Source organism: Brassica napus, chromosome A4 (assembly GCF_020379485.1).
Source record: "Brassica napus cultivar Da-Ae chromosome A4, Da-Ae, whole genome shotgun sequence".
Lineage (NCBI taxonomy): Eukaryota > Viridiplantae > Streptophyta > Magnoliopsida > Brassicales > Brassicaceae > Brassica > Brassica napus.
In genome coordinates this window covers 4,981,946-4,996,011 of record NC_063437.1, presented here as the reverse complement: position 1 = coordinate 4,996,011, position 14,066 = coordinate 4,981,946, and the positions used below count along the sequence as shown (strand labels likewise).

The 14,066-nt window shown below is 37.3% G+C and overlaps 3 protein-coding genes and 1 non-coding gene across 6 annotated transcripts; 2 read left to right on the top strand and 2 right to left on the bottom strand.

Moving 5' to 3' along the window:
- Positions 1-5,569: 5,569 nt before the first annotated feature.
- Positions 5,570-7,379, top strand: LOC106445740 (transcription factor bHLH104-like). Of its 2 annotated transcripts, none has more exons than XM_013887360.3 (5): positions 5,570-5,877; positions 6,102-6,392; positions 6,475-6,555; positions 6,627-6,789; positions 6,865-7,379. In XM_013887360.3, exons 1-5 carry the CDS (start codon positions 5,819-5,821, stop codon positions 7,105-7,107), a joined length of 837 nt encoding a protein of 278 aa, XP_013742814.2. In that variant the 5' UTR covers positions 5,570-5,818; the 3' UTR covers positions 7,108-7,379. The 2 variants fall into 2 exon arrangements, with proteins under 2 accessions (XP_013742814.2, XP_013742813.2); XM_013887359.3 differs by having other exon boundaries at positions 5,582-5,877; positions 6,099-6,392.
- On the bottom strand, positions 7,262-7,335 carry TRNAT-AGU. The gene has a single exon. It is a non-coding gene; the product is annotated as a tRNA-Thr (tRNA).
- Positions 7,380-7,602: 223 nt separating the features above from the next.
- On the bottom strand, positions 7,603-9,034 carry LOC106382955. Its single transcript, XM_022714033.2, has 5 exons — positions 8,794-9,034; positions 8,302-8,416; positions 8,122-8,211; positions 7,932-8,030; positions 7,603-7,843 (listed from the first exon to the last, which is right to left on the bottom strand). The coding sequence occupies exons 1-5, from the start codon at positions 8,853-8,855 to the stop codon at positions 7,739-7,741; spliced, it is 471 nt and encodes a 156-aa protein (XP_022569754.2). The 5' UTR covers positions 8,856-9,034; the 3' UTR covers positions 7,603-7,738.
- A 214-nt stretch (positions 9,035-9,248) lies between these two features.
- Positions 9,249-13,965, top strand: LOC125574823. Of its 2 annotated transcripts, XM_048778048.1 has the most exons (4): positions 9,249-10,667; positions 10,871-11,739; positions 11,821-12,417; positions 12,701-13,965. In XM_048778048.1, exons 2-4 carry the CDS (start codon positions 10,873-10,875, stop codon positions 13,229-13,231), a joined length of 1,995 nt encoding a protein of 664 aa, XP_048634005.1. In that variant the 5' UTR covers positions 9,249-10,667; positions 10,871-10,872; the 3' UTR covers positions 13,232-13,965. The 2 variants fall into 2 exon arrangements, with proteins under 2 accessions (XP_048634005.1, XP_048634004.1); XM_048778047.1 differs by having other exon boundaries at positions 9,249-11,739.
- Positions 13,966-14,066: the final 101 nt, after the last annotated feature.

The window sequence follows — 14,066 nt, the reverse complement described above, 5'->3', positions numbered from 1 at the left end:
TGGTAACTCTAATATAGATAGTTCATTATCTTGATATAATTACTTATATCCAATTAAAAATAATAATAACAATACTAAATTAATATTTACACTTAAGTAAATAATACTTTCAAAATACTAAATATACTAAATTAATAATTCACACCAATATAAAATTTACACATTGATATTTATATATAGTTGATATCTATAATAGTTTATATATTATATTCAAAAATATTTAGTGAAGAGATTATTTAAATTTTATTAAAAAGTAAATAAATATTAATTCCTTGAAAATATGGGATTTGATCCTCGCTGGATCAATTTAATGGTGGGATGTATTTCTTCGGTTCAATATAGGGTACTTCTCAATGGCCAGCCGGGAGGTCTTATAACTCCCCAGCGGGGTTTACGTCAAGGAGATCCTTTGTCTCCTTACTTATTTATTATGTGTACTGAGGCCTTAATTGTGAATATTAAGAAGGCGGAGAGGGATAAACAATTAACCGGTATGAAGGTTGCAAGGGCTTGTCCGGCAATCTCTCATTTGCTATTTGCTGATGATAGCCTTTTCTTTTGTAAAGCAAATAAAGAAGAATGTCAAACCATTCTCAGGATCTTAAAGGAATATGAGGCTGTTTGAGGGCAACAAATTAATTTCCAGAAATCCTCAATTCAATTTGGACATAAAATTGAAGAATCCATCCGTCAAGAATTGAGAGACTTTTTGGAAATCCAAAATTTAGGAGGAATGAGATCTTATTTAGGATTACCCGAAAGTCTTGGGGGATCTAAGGTACATGTGTTTGGTTTTGTTCAAGATCGTTTGAATAATAGGGTCAATGGATGGACCTTCTGATTCTTTACTAAAGGAGGGAAAGAGGTAATTATTAAATCGGTGGTCACGGCTCTGCCAAACCATGTGATGTCGGTCTATCGATTACCGAAAACTACAGTGAAAAAGCTAACGAGTGCGGTAGCTCAGTTTTGGTGGAGTCCAGGAGGAAGTACTAAAGGCATGCACTGGAAATCATGGGACAAGTTATGTATACCTAAAGAAGATGGCGGCCTAGCTTTTAAGGATCTTATGGATTTTAACACGGCAATGCTTGGAAAGCAATTGTGGAGGCTGATCGAGAGACCAAATACTCTCTTTTCTAGAATCTTTAAAGGACGGTATTATAGGAATGTTTCACCCCTAGAACCGATCCGATCTTACTCTCCGTCATATGGTTGGAGAAGTATTATTTCTGCTAGATCTCTGGTTTGTAAAGGACTAATTAAAAGGGTGGGTACAGGTTCATCTATTTCGGTATGGAATGATCCTTGGATCCCAGCCACTCGTCCGAGACCAGCAAACAAAAACCTTCAAAATAGTTACCCGGATCTCACAGTGGATTCCTTCATTAACTCAGAATCCCGAACTTGGAACCTTGAGGCAATAAGGACTTTGGTGGATCCACATGATGTAAAAATCATTGCTAGTATTCCGTTAAGCAGACATCAGATGGAGGATAAGAATGGATGGCATTTCACTAACAACGGAAAATATTCGGTAAATTCAGGGTATCAAGTGGAACGGGTCTATCCTGATAAGGAAAAACCACCTGATTTTTATGGACCAACAGTGGATATACTAAAAGCATTCTGTTGGGAAGTACGGTGCCCGCCAAAGATAAAACACTTTTTATGGCAACTCCTTTCAGGTTGTATTGCGGTACTAAAGAACCTTAGTGTGAGAGGAATACAAGGGGATATACGCTGTGCAAGATGTGGATATCCGGAGGAAACAATAAACCATGTGTTTTTTGAATGTCCCCCAGCACATCAAGTATGGGCATTATCTAAAATACCATCGAATCCTGATTTTTTTCCTACCTCTTCTATTTTCGGTAACATGGATCATCTTTTTTGGAGAGTCCATCCAAAGATGGATGACCACCAATTTGCATGGATATTATGGTATATATGGAAAGCCAGGAACAACAAAGTGTTTAGTAATATGGATATTGATCCCAGGGATACACTTCAATTAGCAGAATTAGAATCATCACTTTGGGCTGAAGCACAGGTAGTCACTGATCAGCAGGGGGAACGACAGGCGCAGCCCAGACCCCCATTGGTAACTTCAGGACGATGGTGTTTTATAGATGGTTCGTGGAAAGAGAAGGATTTATTTTCGGACAGGGATGGTATAGTACATTACCGGGTTTTGATGGTTTATTAGGAGCAAGGAATGTAAGGGCAAGTCTTTCACCTCTTCACTCGGAGGTGGAGGCCTTGATTTGGTCAATGGAATGTATGAAGAATTTACGACAGTTTCAGGTTACGTTTGCAACGGATTGTTCTCAATTGGTGAAGATGGTTTCGGAACCAGAAGAATGGCCAGCTTTCGAAAGTTATCTGGAAGATATCAAGCTTCTTCGGAGAAGTTTCCTCAACTCAGATATTGTTCATGTACCTCGGGCGGAGAATCAACGGGCAGATAGCTTAGCACGCAGTGCTAGAAAGCAACCGTCTTTCGTCGTTCACATGGATGCGGAGTTACCAAATTGGTTTGCAGAGTCAATATGAGTCTGTGAATGTCTTGCTGTAAAAAAAAATAAAAATTAATTCCTTGAAAAATAATTAAGAAAATATTTCACACGACTTTTTATCAAAATATAGTTATTTAAAATCATCCAAAATCATATACATATTTATTTTTCAAACTCAAAAGAATAATATGTATGTTTATTTCTATTATATTGTGAATAATTTATTGTTTCTTTATAAAAATATTTTTAAAATAACTACTTTTAATTATGAAATAAATAGTATTATAACTTTATATATATATATATATATATATATATATATATATATATATATTAATTTAAACTTGTACATTACTGGGCCACTTTATCTATTTTTACCATTCGAACGTATGTTTTGAACCACTATGGGGTTTTCGTTTTTCTACCCAGATGAGCTATCTGAATGAAGATGAAAGTTTTGTTCGTTTATGCATTAAAAGTACAAGTCATCTGGATGGCTCATCTGAATGAGTTTTAAAAATTTAGGCTTAATTTTGAAAATCAGCTAGTCGATCCAAATTGGATCATCTAGATGGAGATGAGTTTGTCAAAATGATATAATGTCTATTATACCACCATGTAATTAACAAATTACAAACTCAAACCTAATATCATTTTATCACTCATGAAAAACGACAAAAAGAAAAAAAAAACATTTTCCCACCAAAACCACAAAACACAATTTTTCGCCAAAATCACAAAAATATGTTTTCCCACCAAAACCGTAAAACACATAATTTCTCACGAAAACCGTAAAAACGCATTTCTTGCCAAATTCACAAAAACGTGTTTTCCAGCCAAAATCGTAAAAATACGTTTTTCGCCAAAACTGTAAAATTTTGTGTTTCCGCCATAACATGTTTTTCCACCAAAATGATGTTAGGAGTTTTCAAGGCTCCTAAGACAAATGTTGTAGTATAAATGATTGTCGAACCAGTTCTGAGAGATATCAAAGCACCGAGAATGCAAGTAATCACTTAATCTAAGTGCAACCAATGATTTAGATGAGTTTTTAAACTATGACTAATTAAAAGAAATAACTAAATGATACTTTCTTAACTATTGGAAAAGAGAACTCATGGATTTAGGGATTAGACCTCGGGTGATCAAGTTTCGAACTAAAGATGGTAAACGATCAATCAATCTATTAACCTTAAGCTTGGACACAATCCTAAACAAACTCTATGTCTAGATGAATGTTCATTTACTTAACACAATTCAAACATCAAATGTCTTTGGTTGAATAATATGAAAGCAATCATAACTAGCAAGTCCAATGGCTATCTTAGCACCTCTAACAACAAATGTCTTTGGCAAAGTATGCTAAAAGCTAAGAAGAGTTGTCTTGGACATTTCCTCGAACACCTTTCGGGGGGAAATGCCTAAGGTTCAACTACTGAGTGGCCAACTCAGAAGATGCTTTATGCTCACTCTACTAGCAAGAAAATATGAATGATCTACACTAAAATATCCTAGTTCTAACCTAATCACCCTCAATCTCCCTAACCCATGAATTCAAAAGGTGATTACTCACTAATGTCCATGATTCCTCTTAAACCCATGTTGGATTTCAGATTAATCATATAGAGAAACACATGAAATAGATAAGAACACAGAATTTTAATAATAAACTGATCAATTGATTCAAAGAGATGACTTTCCAAAGGTTTTTGGTGGTTTTTCTAAGAACAAAGATGATCCCCCTCTTGGTGGCTCTTAGAGTATTAAAACATAGGTTTAGAAAATAAAAACGTGCATAATGAAATGACCAAAAGGCCCTTGAGAAATCACAAGTTCGAACAGAAATAGAACGCGCAGCGACCTCAGCCCGTCGCTCCGACAAGTCGCTCCAGGCTTCGGGAGCGACCTCGCTGTGTCGCTGCGAGAGGTCGTTCCGGGCTCGTTCTCGCGTCTCCGGGTGATGAAAACGCGAGCGACTTCTCCCTGTCGCTCTGGTAAGGTCACTCCAAGCTTCGGGAGCGACCTCGCTGTGTCGCTGCGAGAGGTCGCTCCGGGCTCGTTCTCGCGTCTCCGAGTGATGAAACCGCGAGCGACTTCTCCCTGTCGCTCTGGTAAGGTCGCTCCAGTAGGAAGATCAGAGCGACTTGGTGGTGTCGCTCCGGACTGGTCGCTCCCATGCCTTGCTCGCCCAGTGACCACTCTAAACACTCCTTTTTGAGCTCCAAATGCCTCCAAGTGCCTCCAAGAACTCCATGTGGTACTCCAATACCTGATAAGGACTCATGTATGCAAAATGCAACCTAAACATGGCTAAATCCTAATCTATATGATCAAAATGCACATGGATGAATGGATAAAACAATAGAAATATGCAAGATATCACAAAACCGCAAAACGCGGTTTCTCGCCAAAACCGCAAAACACGATTTCTCGCCAAAATCGCGATTTCTCGCCAAAACCGCATTTTCTCGCCAAAACCACATTTTCTCGCCAATATTAAACATATGATTAAATCAAAATAAAGATATATTTATAATTTGTTTATTAAACTCATCTCGATCGAAATAGAAATAATGGAACAAACATAAAATACATCCAGATGACTCATCTAGGTGGCTCATCTAGATGGAGAAACGAATAGTTCCTAAAATCTAAATAGATCATTTGGATGGATCGCATAGATGGAACAACTGGATGGAGATGATAGATGGAGAAACGAACAATCCCTATATCTGATTGATCTACACTTGTACCACTCAAAACGCTTGATCCGCTGGATCCGCAACGCTTATCCGTCTCCTTCATTTGGAGCATTAATCAATTCATCTTGGGATAAGTCAATGTTTGTATGTGAAGTTTGATGACTGAATTGATTTGGTTATCACAAAAGTTGAACATCGCTTCTTCTAATCGGGTGTCGCGGTCTGTAACACTCAATTAAATCGAAGTAAGAAAAACAAAAATTAACAAAAAAAAAAAAGGTGTAAATGGCAACAAATTCCAAAATACCGGCTGATAATAGCCCCACATCCAGTCATTAAGACAGATATATCGTTTCGATTCCGATTCAAGACTCTTTGGACGCGATTTGTCTTTTCCCGAATAAGAATTTTAAGTTAAAAAAATATAAAGTAAATAATCCTTTCTTTAATTTTCCACTAATATCAAATCGTAGAATATTGTTCCCACCAATTCTTATCATCATCATCTCCTTGGCGTCGTGCAATAATTAAATTTTCTTCCGACATTGGCGTCTCTCTCTCTCTCAGCATTCCCAAATCTGTGTTCTTGAGATTCAGATGTATCCTTCTCTCGACGATGAAGATTTCGTCTCTGATTTCTTTTGCTTCGATCAAAGGTTCTTCCTTTCCTCTCTTTTTATCGATTCTTGTTGTTTTCTATTTTGATTTATCGAATTTGCTTTTAATTGTGTATTTTGATGTTAATTTGACGAAGCCGAATCTAGTTTTTATTGTTTAACAACGTTGATGATTCGGTTTAAGCTGTTAAATTGAATATGAGAAGTAACTCAATATTGTTGATTTGATGATTCCATTACTCTATTGATGTCTGTTTCAGCAGCAATGGAGCAGAACTCGATGATTACACGCAGTTCGGTGTAGATTTGCAGCCTGATCAAGCAGGTACCTTCCCAGATTTTGGGTCATACGGTGTCAATCTACAGAACGAACCACAACAAGTTTTCAGCATCGGAGATTTGACATCGTACGAGCCAGGGCAGTTTCATAACTTTGGAGGGCCAAATGATTGTGGAACTGTGCAGGAAGATGAAGTAGTTGTTAACTCTAGCTCATCTGGTGGAGCTGTTAAGCAAGAACAAGAACATGTAGATGAGGAATGCTCCAGAAAGCGGTAGGCTTTCATAAAAAAATCCAAAACTTTTGTGTGATCTTGATTGTGTTTGATAAGAATCTGTGGTGGTTGTTATTGATAGGGGAAGGACTGGATCTTGTGTCAGACCAGGAGGAACCAAAGCTTGTCGTGAGAGATTGAGGAGAGAGAAGCTAAATGAAAAGTACAATTCGTTTAGAAGAACTTATTAGTTTTTTTAGTTTGAATTGTCTAAAACTGGGTTTGTGTCTTTAGGTTCATGGATTTGAGCTCGGTTTTAGAGCCTGGGAGGACTCCAAAGACCGATAAACCAGCTATACTCGATGATGCAATCCGTGTCTTGAATCAACTCAGAGATGAAGCTCATGAGCTTGAAGAAACTAATCAGAAGCTCTTAGAAGAGATCAAGAGTCTCAAGGTTGGTTCGCTTTCTCATCAATTGCAAGAACCTTAGTCTATGGAACGAGAATAAAGTTTTGGTTTTGACGTATAGGCTGAGAAGAATGAGCTGAGGGAGGAGAAGCAAGCTTTGAAGGCGGAGAAGGAGAAGACGGAACAGCAGCTGAAGTCTATGATGGTTCCATCTACAGGGTTCATGCCTCAGATTCCAACTCCATTTAATCAAAACAAGATGGCTGTTTATCCGAGCTACGGTTACATGCCAATGTGGCATTACTTGCCTCAATCCGTTCGCGATACCTCTCGTGATCAAGAACTCAGGCCTCCTGCTGCTTAAACTCTCCATTACATTACATATTATGTTTGGTACTAGAGAATTTAGAGAGATATCTAATCCACTTGGTTTTAGGATTATTCCGTTTGGCAAGTGTAAAAGCTTTACTCTTTGTCTTGTGGATTTTTGACCGGGGGGATCAAAAAGAAAACAGAAATGCTCTCGTTGAGAGTTGAACTCAAGACCTCCCGCTTACTAAACGGGTGCTCTAACCAACTGAGCTACGAGAGCATGTTGTTGTTACATTATTCCATTATAAGTTCCTATTACTACTATCCACTGAAATGCTACTTACAAGTCTGTGGTTGGTCCTAAAGAGGAGGGCCAGGAGGCTCTGTGAATGGAACTGTGCAGAGAATTATCAGTAAGTGAAAATGGTTTTTTTTTCAAGAGGTTGTTGATCTGATGGTACTTCCACAACGTAAAAGTCACATATTAATTTAGTTTAAATTCAAAATGAAACGGTATCTCTCTGAGAGAACCGAAAGTGGGAAAGAATAAAGCAAAAAATGATTTGCAAAGATTTTGCCTACATCTTTTAAAACAATGTCTGGATTCCAAAATAGAAATCTCAAAATACAGACCCGATTGTGCTACAAAATCTGAAAAAACAAAAAAAAAACGATCTCTTTCTTTAATTTGCTTTAGCCTTTGGAGCCTTCTTCCGGAGTTGCCTACCATGTCTCCTCGAGTTCTTCATTCCAATAAAGAAGAGCAGTGCCCCAACGAGTGCTACGCTCTGATAATAGAAAAGTCTCAGATCATGCATGATAAAAGATTGAATATGGAACTCACAATATATCTTTCAGAAACCAAGTTTGCTAAACCTGAGTAAACTTGGAAAACAGTTGGCTAAATTCCTTTCTCTCGACATCGTAGTTGTAGAAATCGTAAAGAATTGGGGTGGCAACAGCTTGATGAAGAAGCTGCAACCAGATTTCGTAGAGTTAAAACATGTTTTTTTCCTCTTCATTTATTTATACTAATATTTCAATATAGGAAGAGTTGGCCACATACTAGGAGATAGGCTCCCAAGGAGCTGCCAGAAACGAACCAAAGTCCACCAATACCCTTTAAGGCTATAGCAGCAGCAACAAGAAGCTTCATCTGCAAAGAAAACAACAAGACTCAATCCGAGATTAAATTTTGGTTGTTGTTGTTTTTGGCCCAGAGACTAGACATGAAGAAGACACTTACATCGATGGGTGGCAATTGCTGGCCAGTATGAGTTGTGACATGACTAACAAAAGCATTGAACTTTGGTCTTAGAGATTTAGCTGCTCGACCTCCATTATCCCCAAAATCATTGAACCTGCTCCAGAGAAAGAAGAGGTGTTAATTAAATAGAACCCAAGCCAAGATAGTCAACTGAAATATGAAAGATCAATTCAACTATTAGAGAAAGAGCAAATCTTTGGAGCTAATTAAGAAAAAAAAATCATAAATAAAATCCAACCGGAAATAGCTTTTAGTATCTACCAAATCCAACACCATCAACAATCCATATGTTTTCTACTTTTTCCCCAAAACTAAGTAAGCTATGATTCATGTCTAGATAGCCATAATTTAGTTATTCTTTTAATATATTAGACACAAATTTTGATTTTTTTTTTCTCAAGGATACAAAAGCAGATCTTGAAATGAGAGTAACAAGAGCAAATCTAGAAGGAGTGGAAGAAAATTGCATACTCTTGCCATGCGGAGAGAAGAAAGACGGAAACGAACAGAGCTCTACCAACAAAGGAAATCATCTCAACTGAATCTCGAACACAGAGACAGAAAGACAGAGAGACAAAGAGACTTAGATTTGGGCCCGTAAAGGAAGAGAGAAGGAGAAAGTGAAGAGGCCGGCCAAATTTGAAATATTAATAAGGCGGATAGAGTATTCCAAGACTTTAGTCACGACTACATTACAAATACATTGCCAATTCTGTATTCGCTGCTTCCTTCTTAAGAATGCGCCACCTGGACGATCTTACACGTCGATTGGCCAATCATATGCGTCCTTGTCATTACACGTCGACACTAAAAGCTTACAAATTTTTAAAAATATTTAACAAAATCATCATATAAAAATAACTTTATACTTAGAGAAAATATGTATTTAATTCATCGAGTATTTACAATCCATAGATTATTAGTTAAAAATCACTTACACACAAAAATATTATAATTTATAATTGACAACGCAAAATTGTAATAAAAACAATGTTTTTGTGTCCATACATGCGAACATAATCCTCTTACAGATATATATATATATATATATTAACATATATATTATAAATTTAAAAACTAATATGATAAATTAATTTTTATATTCTTTTTCATTTTTGGTTTTTTTACTTTTTTTTAGTTAATTTTTTTTCTTTTAAACATCAACGTAATCTATAAAACTATGAAATGTAACCATTAGCAAATATTTCAGGTAATAAAATAATATAAAAATGAATTTTTATCTCTTTTAATCCTCTTTATCTCGTTAAACAAGTAACATTCATGAAATTACTTCGAAAAAAAATAACATTTAAGCAATTAACAAAGTAAATTTAAAATTTGTGATAATTTTGGGGAAAAAACTTAAAAAGGAAGTGTATTGAGATAATGATAATATTTCATTTATTTACTCGATAAATATAATACTTAATTATCTTACTATTTCATTAATTTAAATTTTATGAAAGAAAAATAGATATTGATAATTTCATTATTTTAATATAATTATATTTAAGAATTTTTAGTAATACATGCATTATGAGAACAAAAATTAAAGTACTACTCCTTCCGTATCACTTTAAATGGTGTTTAGAGAAAAAAAATTGTTTCAAAAAAAAATTGATGTTCTCATTATTCTAGATAAAATTTAATATCATTTAAATTTTGTTACCAATTGCAAAATACTGATTTTTTTCTTATTAGTTGAATTAATTTCATTTAATGATATTTTTATGTAACCAAGATAAATTGTATAGAAGTTTGTATTTTCTTAATTTAAGTGCAAAAACCTTAAAAATCACTTAAAGTGCTAAAAAGGGAGTAATAATTTATAGGGAAAATTGGATAAATAGGACACTTTGAACTTGGATTTGTCACATTAGGATTTCTAGAAGATATTTTAGGAAAATAGGATTTTAGATCTTGTAAAATACCAAAGTACCCTTAATTTACCAATTATGTTGAATTTAAATTATAAATTATAATAATTTTCGTAATAGATTTTAATGTTAAAATTAAAATCTATAAAAATTAAAAAATAAAAAAAACACTAAATGGGAAAAAAGGAGACGCGGGATGCCGCAAACCTAATTCCCCTTTCTCTTTGTCTTCTCCGTCGTAGACTCGTCGCTCTCCCACGGCGATTTAGGGTTCAACGGTGAGAAGCTCTGTTCTTCGTCGGTGTTTCATCAGCCCGTGGTCTCTACTCTCGTCTCCGTCACCATCCTTTTCGATCTCACTGAAGACACAACGGCTGCGAATCGTTCTTCCTCTTCGTCGGGTCAAATCGATTTTCGAAGTGTTCTTCCATCAATTTCGCCTCTCAATCTCACAATTCTTCACAGAAGGTATTGGATTTCATCTATAGATTCTCATATTAAACGAAATCGAAGTGTTCTTCCATTAAAGCTTGATTTTTTTTTAAAATGATTTGCCGTGTTTCTTAAAATAATTTTGTTTCACGGATTGGTTGATATTATTGAAACCTTTACATGTGTGATGATATTGAAACCTTTACATGTTGAACTAATAATTTTGTCACGGTTTGTAGCTATGTCTGAGGAGCTACCGAAGAGGCTTTTTAAGGAGGGCGAGGAGCCCCGAGTTACTCAGATCAACAACAACTGCAGGATCGACTACATAATCCGAAAGTTCCAAGCGTGGCTGCCAAAGGAGTTGGATGTCGTGAAGAAAGACCCGGTTTTTCATCAGATTTTTAAGCTCCATGAGAATGGTCTTGGATACTCTGCGAGGGTGATACACAGCTTCTTGTGTAGGGAGCTGGTGACTTTCTTACAGCACGAGCTATGGTTTGTCTTTGCGAGGAGACCGCTTCGATTCTCATTGCAAGAGTTCCACGCCGTAACCGGGTTTGAATGCGATACTCACATTTCGATTGAGGAGTTTGAAGAGTGGAAATATGATGGTGGTTTCTGGAGCAAGGTTTTGAGGAGAAAAGATGGAACAATTACACTCTTCAACCTGTGGACTAAGGACAAGGAAGCTGTAAAGAAATGGAAGAATGCAGATCGCATACGTCTTATCTACTTGGCGATCATTCTTTGTGTGGTATTGGCGAGAGATGAGAAGGCTAATATCCCCCTGAAGTACATCGCGGTGGTCATGGATCTTGACAGAGTTCGAAGGTATCCTTGGGGAGTTGCTGCTTATGACCTTCTCTGCAAATCCATAGCCAAAAATCGTTCCCAACTGAAGGAAAAGACCACTAGCTATGTCTTGGATGGCTTCTCATACGCCTTGCAGATTTGGGCAATGGAAGCGGTGCCAAAAATCGGGAAGCTTTGTGGAAAAAAGCTGGATAAGGGTTTCAAGGACGGTCCTAGATGCATAAACTGGATGGGAGCTGCGAAGGTGTCATATGAGGAGATCATTCGCTTGGAGGAGATTATTACACCCAAGGTAATTTTATCTATTTATGACGACTCTTTCCGGTTTGAAATGAGTAGTTAGTATCTAACTGTATTTCCCTGTCTTGTGTAGGATGACATCTACCCATACATCTCATGGACAGGAAATTATGATGTTGTCAAAGCTCAGGCGTTTCGCAGAGATGATGATGTGGAGGATGACAGAATCAAGGTTCTGATGGAGATGATAAAGAAGGGGCATGATTTTAGTGAGCATGTTTGGGAAACTGAAGAAAATGAAGTGATTTCTTTATCTCTCGATGACGAATCAGCTGTGAATGATGAAGCAAGCGTGAATGTTGAAGCAGCCGAGAGTGATGACGACTTTCAGACTCCGAAAGGATCAAAAAACGTTGGTTCTAGATCAAAGAGGGGTAAAAAGAGGCTTCCCGATCGTGGTATGGAGAAGAGAAAGCATAAGGTTCTCGCAAGTGGCGCAAAGCAAGCTCCTTTTAATGAAGACATGAAGGCTTTTATGACACAGTTGTTTGAGCACAACTTCTCTGGAATGGAACAAAGGATACAGAAACAGATGGCCGAGACATTTGAGCAGATGCGGACAGAGCTTAAACAATCACGTAAGGAAGCCAGCGTTGAAGTTGAGCTTGGAGAGCCTTCACCGACAAAGCCATCGACGAGCCAGGCACCGTTGAGGAGGTCCACACGCGGGGTAAACAAACACTAGTCTTCACCATCCTCTTCAATGTTATTTTGTCTTGTTTAAGTTCGTGGTTTGCGTGTCTGTTTGTTTTATTGGCATCTAAGTTATCGGCCTGAATTTTGTTGTACTTTATAAGGTCTCGGTTTGTATGTGTGCTTGGTGTGTAAGTGTTCTTGGTTTGTAAGTGTCTTGTTTGAACTTATGTAATGGTCTGGAACTTTTATGTAAAATAATTATTAATGATAATGTATTTTGGTATCTCAATTATTGCTTATTTGTCATGAAATAACAGGATGGTTCCGAGACTACATTCGATGTGAATTATAGTGAAGCAGATGATTTGGGTCGCGGGATAGGTACACAAGGGGTTGAAGGGCTTTCTCAGACGTCGTATGTGCCAGGCTTTGATCCATCTCAGGACAAAAAAGAAGAAGACTGGTGGACTCCAATGACTTCGGTCCGAGGTTCAGTGGATAATCCAGTAAAGAAAGAAAAGACAGAGATGAATACAGCTCCACCGCCGTCACAGTGGGAGAAATGGTGCAAAAGAAAAGGTCATGGACTTCAGCTTAGCGATTCACCATTGCCAGAAGATGCTTCTCCGCAGGCGTCACTTTATTATATCTCCGAAGAGTCATGGAAAGGATTCACGGAATGGGCATTAAAGCCTATACCTTTAACAATTGGTCCTACATGCTTTAATTTGTCTGTAGCTACAAGAGTAGTAAGTGCTGGAAAATGGCTTGGAAACGAGGTAATGAATCTTGTACTAACCTTTAGTGAATTTATCTTCCTAACACTTCTTATATGCTATATTACTTAACTTTCATTGTAAATTTTTAGGAGATGGATGCGGTTATGTTTATATGGCGTGTGAACACTACATTGAATCGTTGGGCCCCTCGGCGTGTTGCTTTCATGAGTGCTATGTTTTGCCTCCAAGTAGACGCTGCATACAAGAAGTTTTTACCAAACAAAAAAGCCTATCAATTGCCTGATTTCCTTCTTGGGTACGGCAGAGGAGAGCTTCCATCTCATGGGCGGACTGATCTAGTTTGGGGTGTTGATGTTGATCGACTCTACTTTCCTCTGTTTGTAAATGGTAACCATTCAGTTCTTTTTACATCCTAGTATACATTTCTTCGTTTACAAATTTTTGTGGACACGAACGCAGGTAATCACTGGGTTGGTGTCTGTGTAAACATCATTGAAAGAAAAGTAGAAGTCTTTGATTGCGGTCGGGGAAAGAACAGACAGTACGTTGAGAAGTTTGCTGCTATCATTCCTAGGATTGTGAAGTCCGTTGCACCACAAGAAAGACAGAAGCAGCTACTCCTCTCATCATATTCTATCGTGGATGTGCCTATGAAGTTGAGATTGAATAAAAGTTGTTGTGATTGCGGTGCATACGCTTTGAAGCACTTGGAATGCTCGCTGCTTGGTCTTGACGTCAGTTTAGTGGATGATGAAATCATTATGGGTTGTAGACAGAAGATTGGAGTGGACTTATGGGAGGCTGCACACGACCCCATCTTTGCTGAGGTTATGACACGATATGTGCCTTCACCATGGGAGAGGTCTGAGGTCTTTGACCTGGAGGATGATTGATTAACTGTGATTTTAGTAGTTTGGTTTGTTAGAATTAGAAAACAACTTTG

What these genes read in the sequence shown, in the direction of transcription:
- LOC106445740 (XM_013887359.3), top strand. Translation starts at nt 5,819, where the DNA reads ATGTATCCTTCTCTCGACGATGAAGATTTCGTCTCTGATTTCTTTTGC. An exon ending in GAGGAATGCTCCAGAAAGCG is followed by an intron (nt 6,393 to 6,474) that starts GTAGGCTTTCAT and finishes TGTTATTGATAG; the next exon opens with GGGAAGGACTGGATCTTGTG. An exon ending in AGAGAGAAGCTAAATGAAAA is followed by an intron (nt 6,556 to 6,626) that starts GTACAATTCGTT and finishes TTGTGTCTTTAG; the next exon opens with GTTCATGGATTTGAGCTCGG.
- LOC106382955 (XM_022714033.2), bottom strand. Translation starts at nt 8,855, where the DNA reads ATGATTTCCTTTGTTGGTAGAGCTCTGTTCGTTTCCGTCTTTCTTCTC. An exon ending in CTTCTCTCCGCATGGCAAGA is followed by an intron (nt 8,417 to 8,793) that starts GTATGCAATTTT and finishes TCTCTGGAGCAG; the next exon opens with GTTCAATGATTTTGGGGATA. An exon ending in AGCAATTGCCACCCATCGAT is followed by an intron (nt 8,212 to 8,301) that starts GTAAGTGTCTTC and finishes TTTTCTTTGCAG; the next exon opens with ATGAAGCTTCTTGTTGCTGC.
- LOC125574823 (XM_048778047.1), top strand. Translation starts at nt 10,819, where the DNA reads ATGATATTGAAACCTTTACATGTTGAACTAATAATTTTGTCACGGTTT. An exon ending in AGGAGATTATTACACCCAAG is followed by an intron (nt 11,740 to 11,820) that starts GTAATTTTATCT and finishes TGTCTTGTGTAG; the next exon opens with GATGACATCTACCCATACAT. An exon ending in TGAGGAGGTCCACACGCGGG is followed by an intron (nt 12,418 to 12,700) that starts GTAAACAAACAC and finishes ATGAAATAACAG; the next exon opens with GATGGTTCCGAGACTACATT.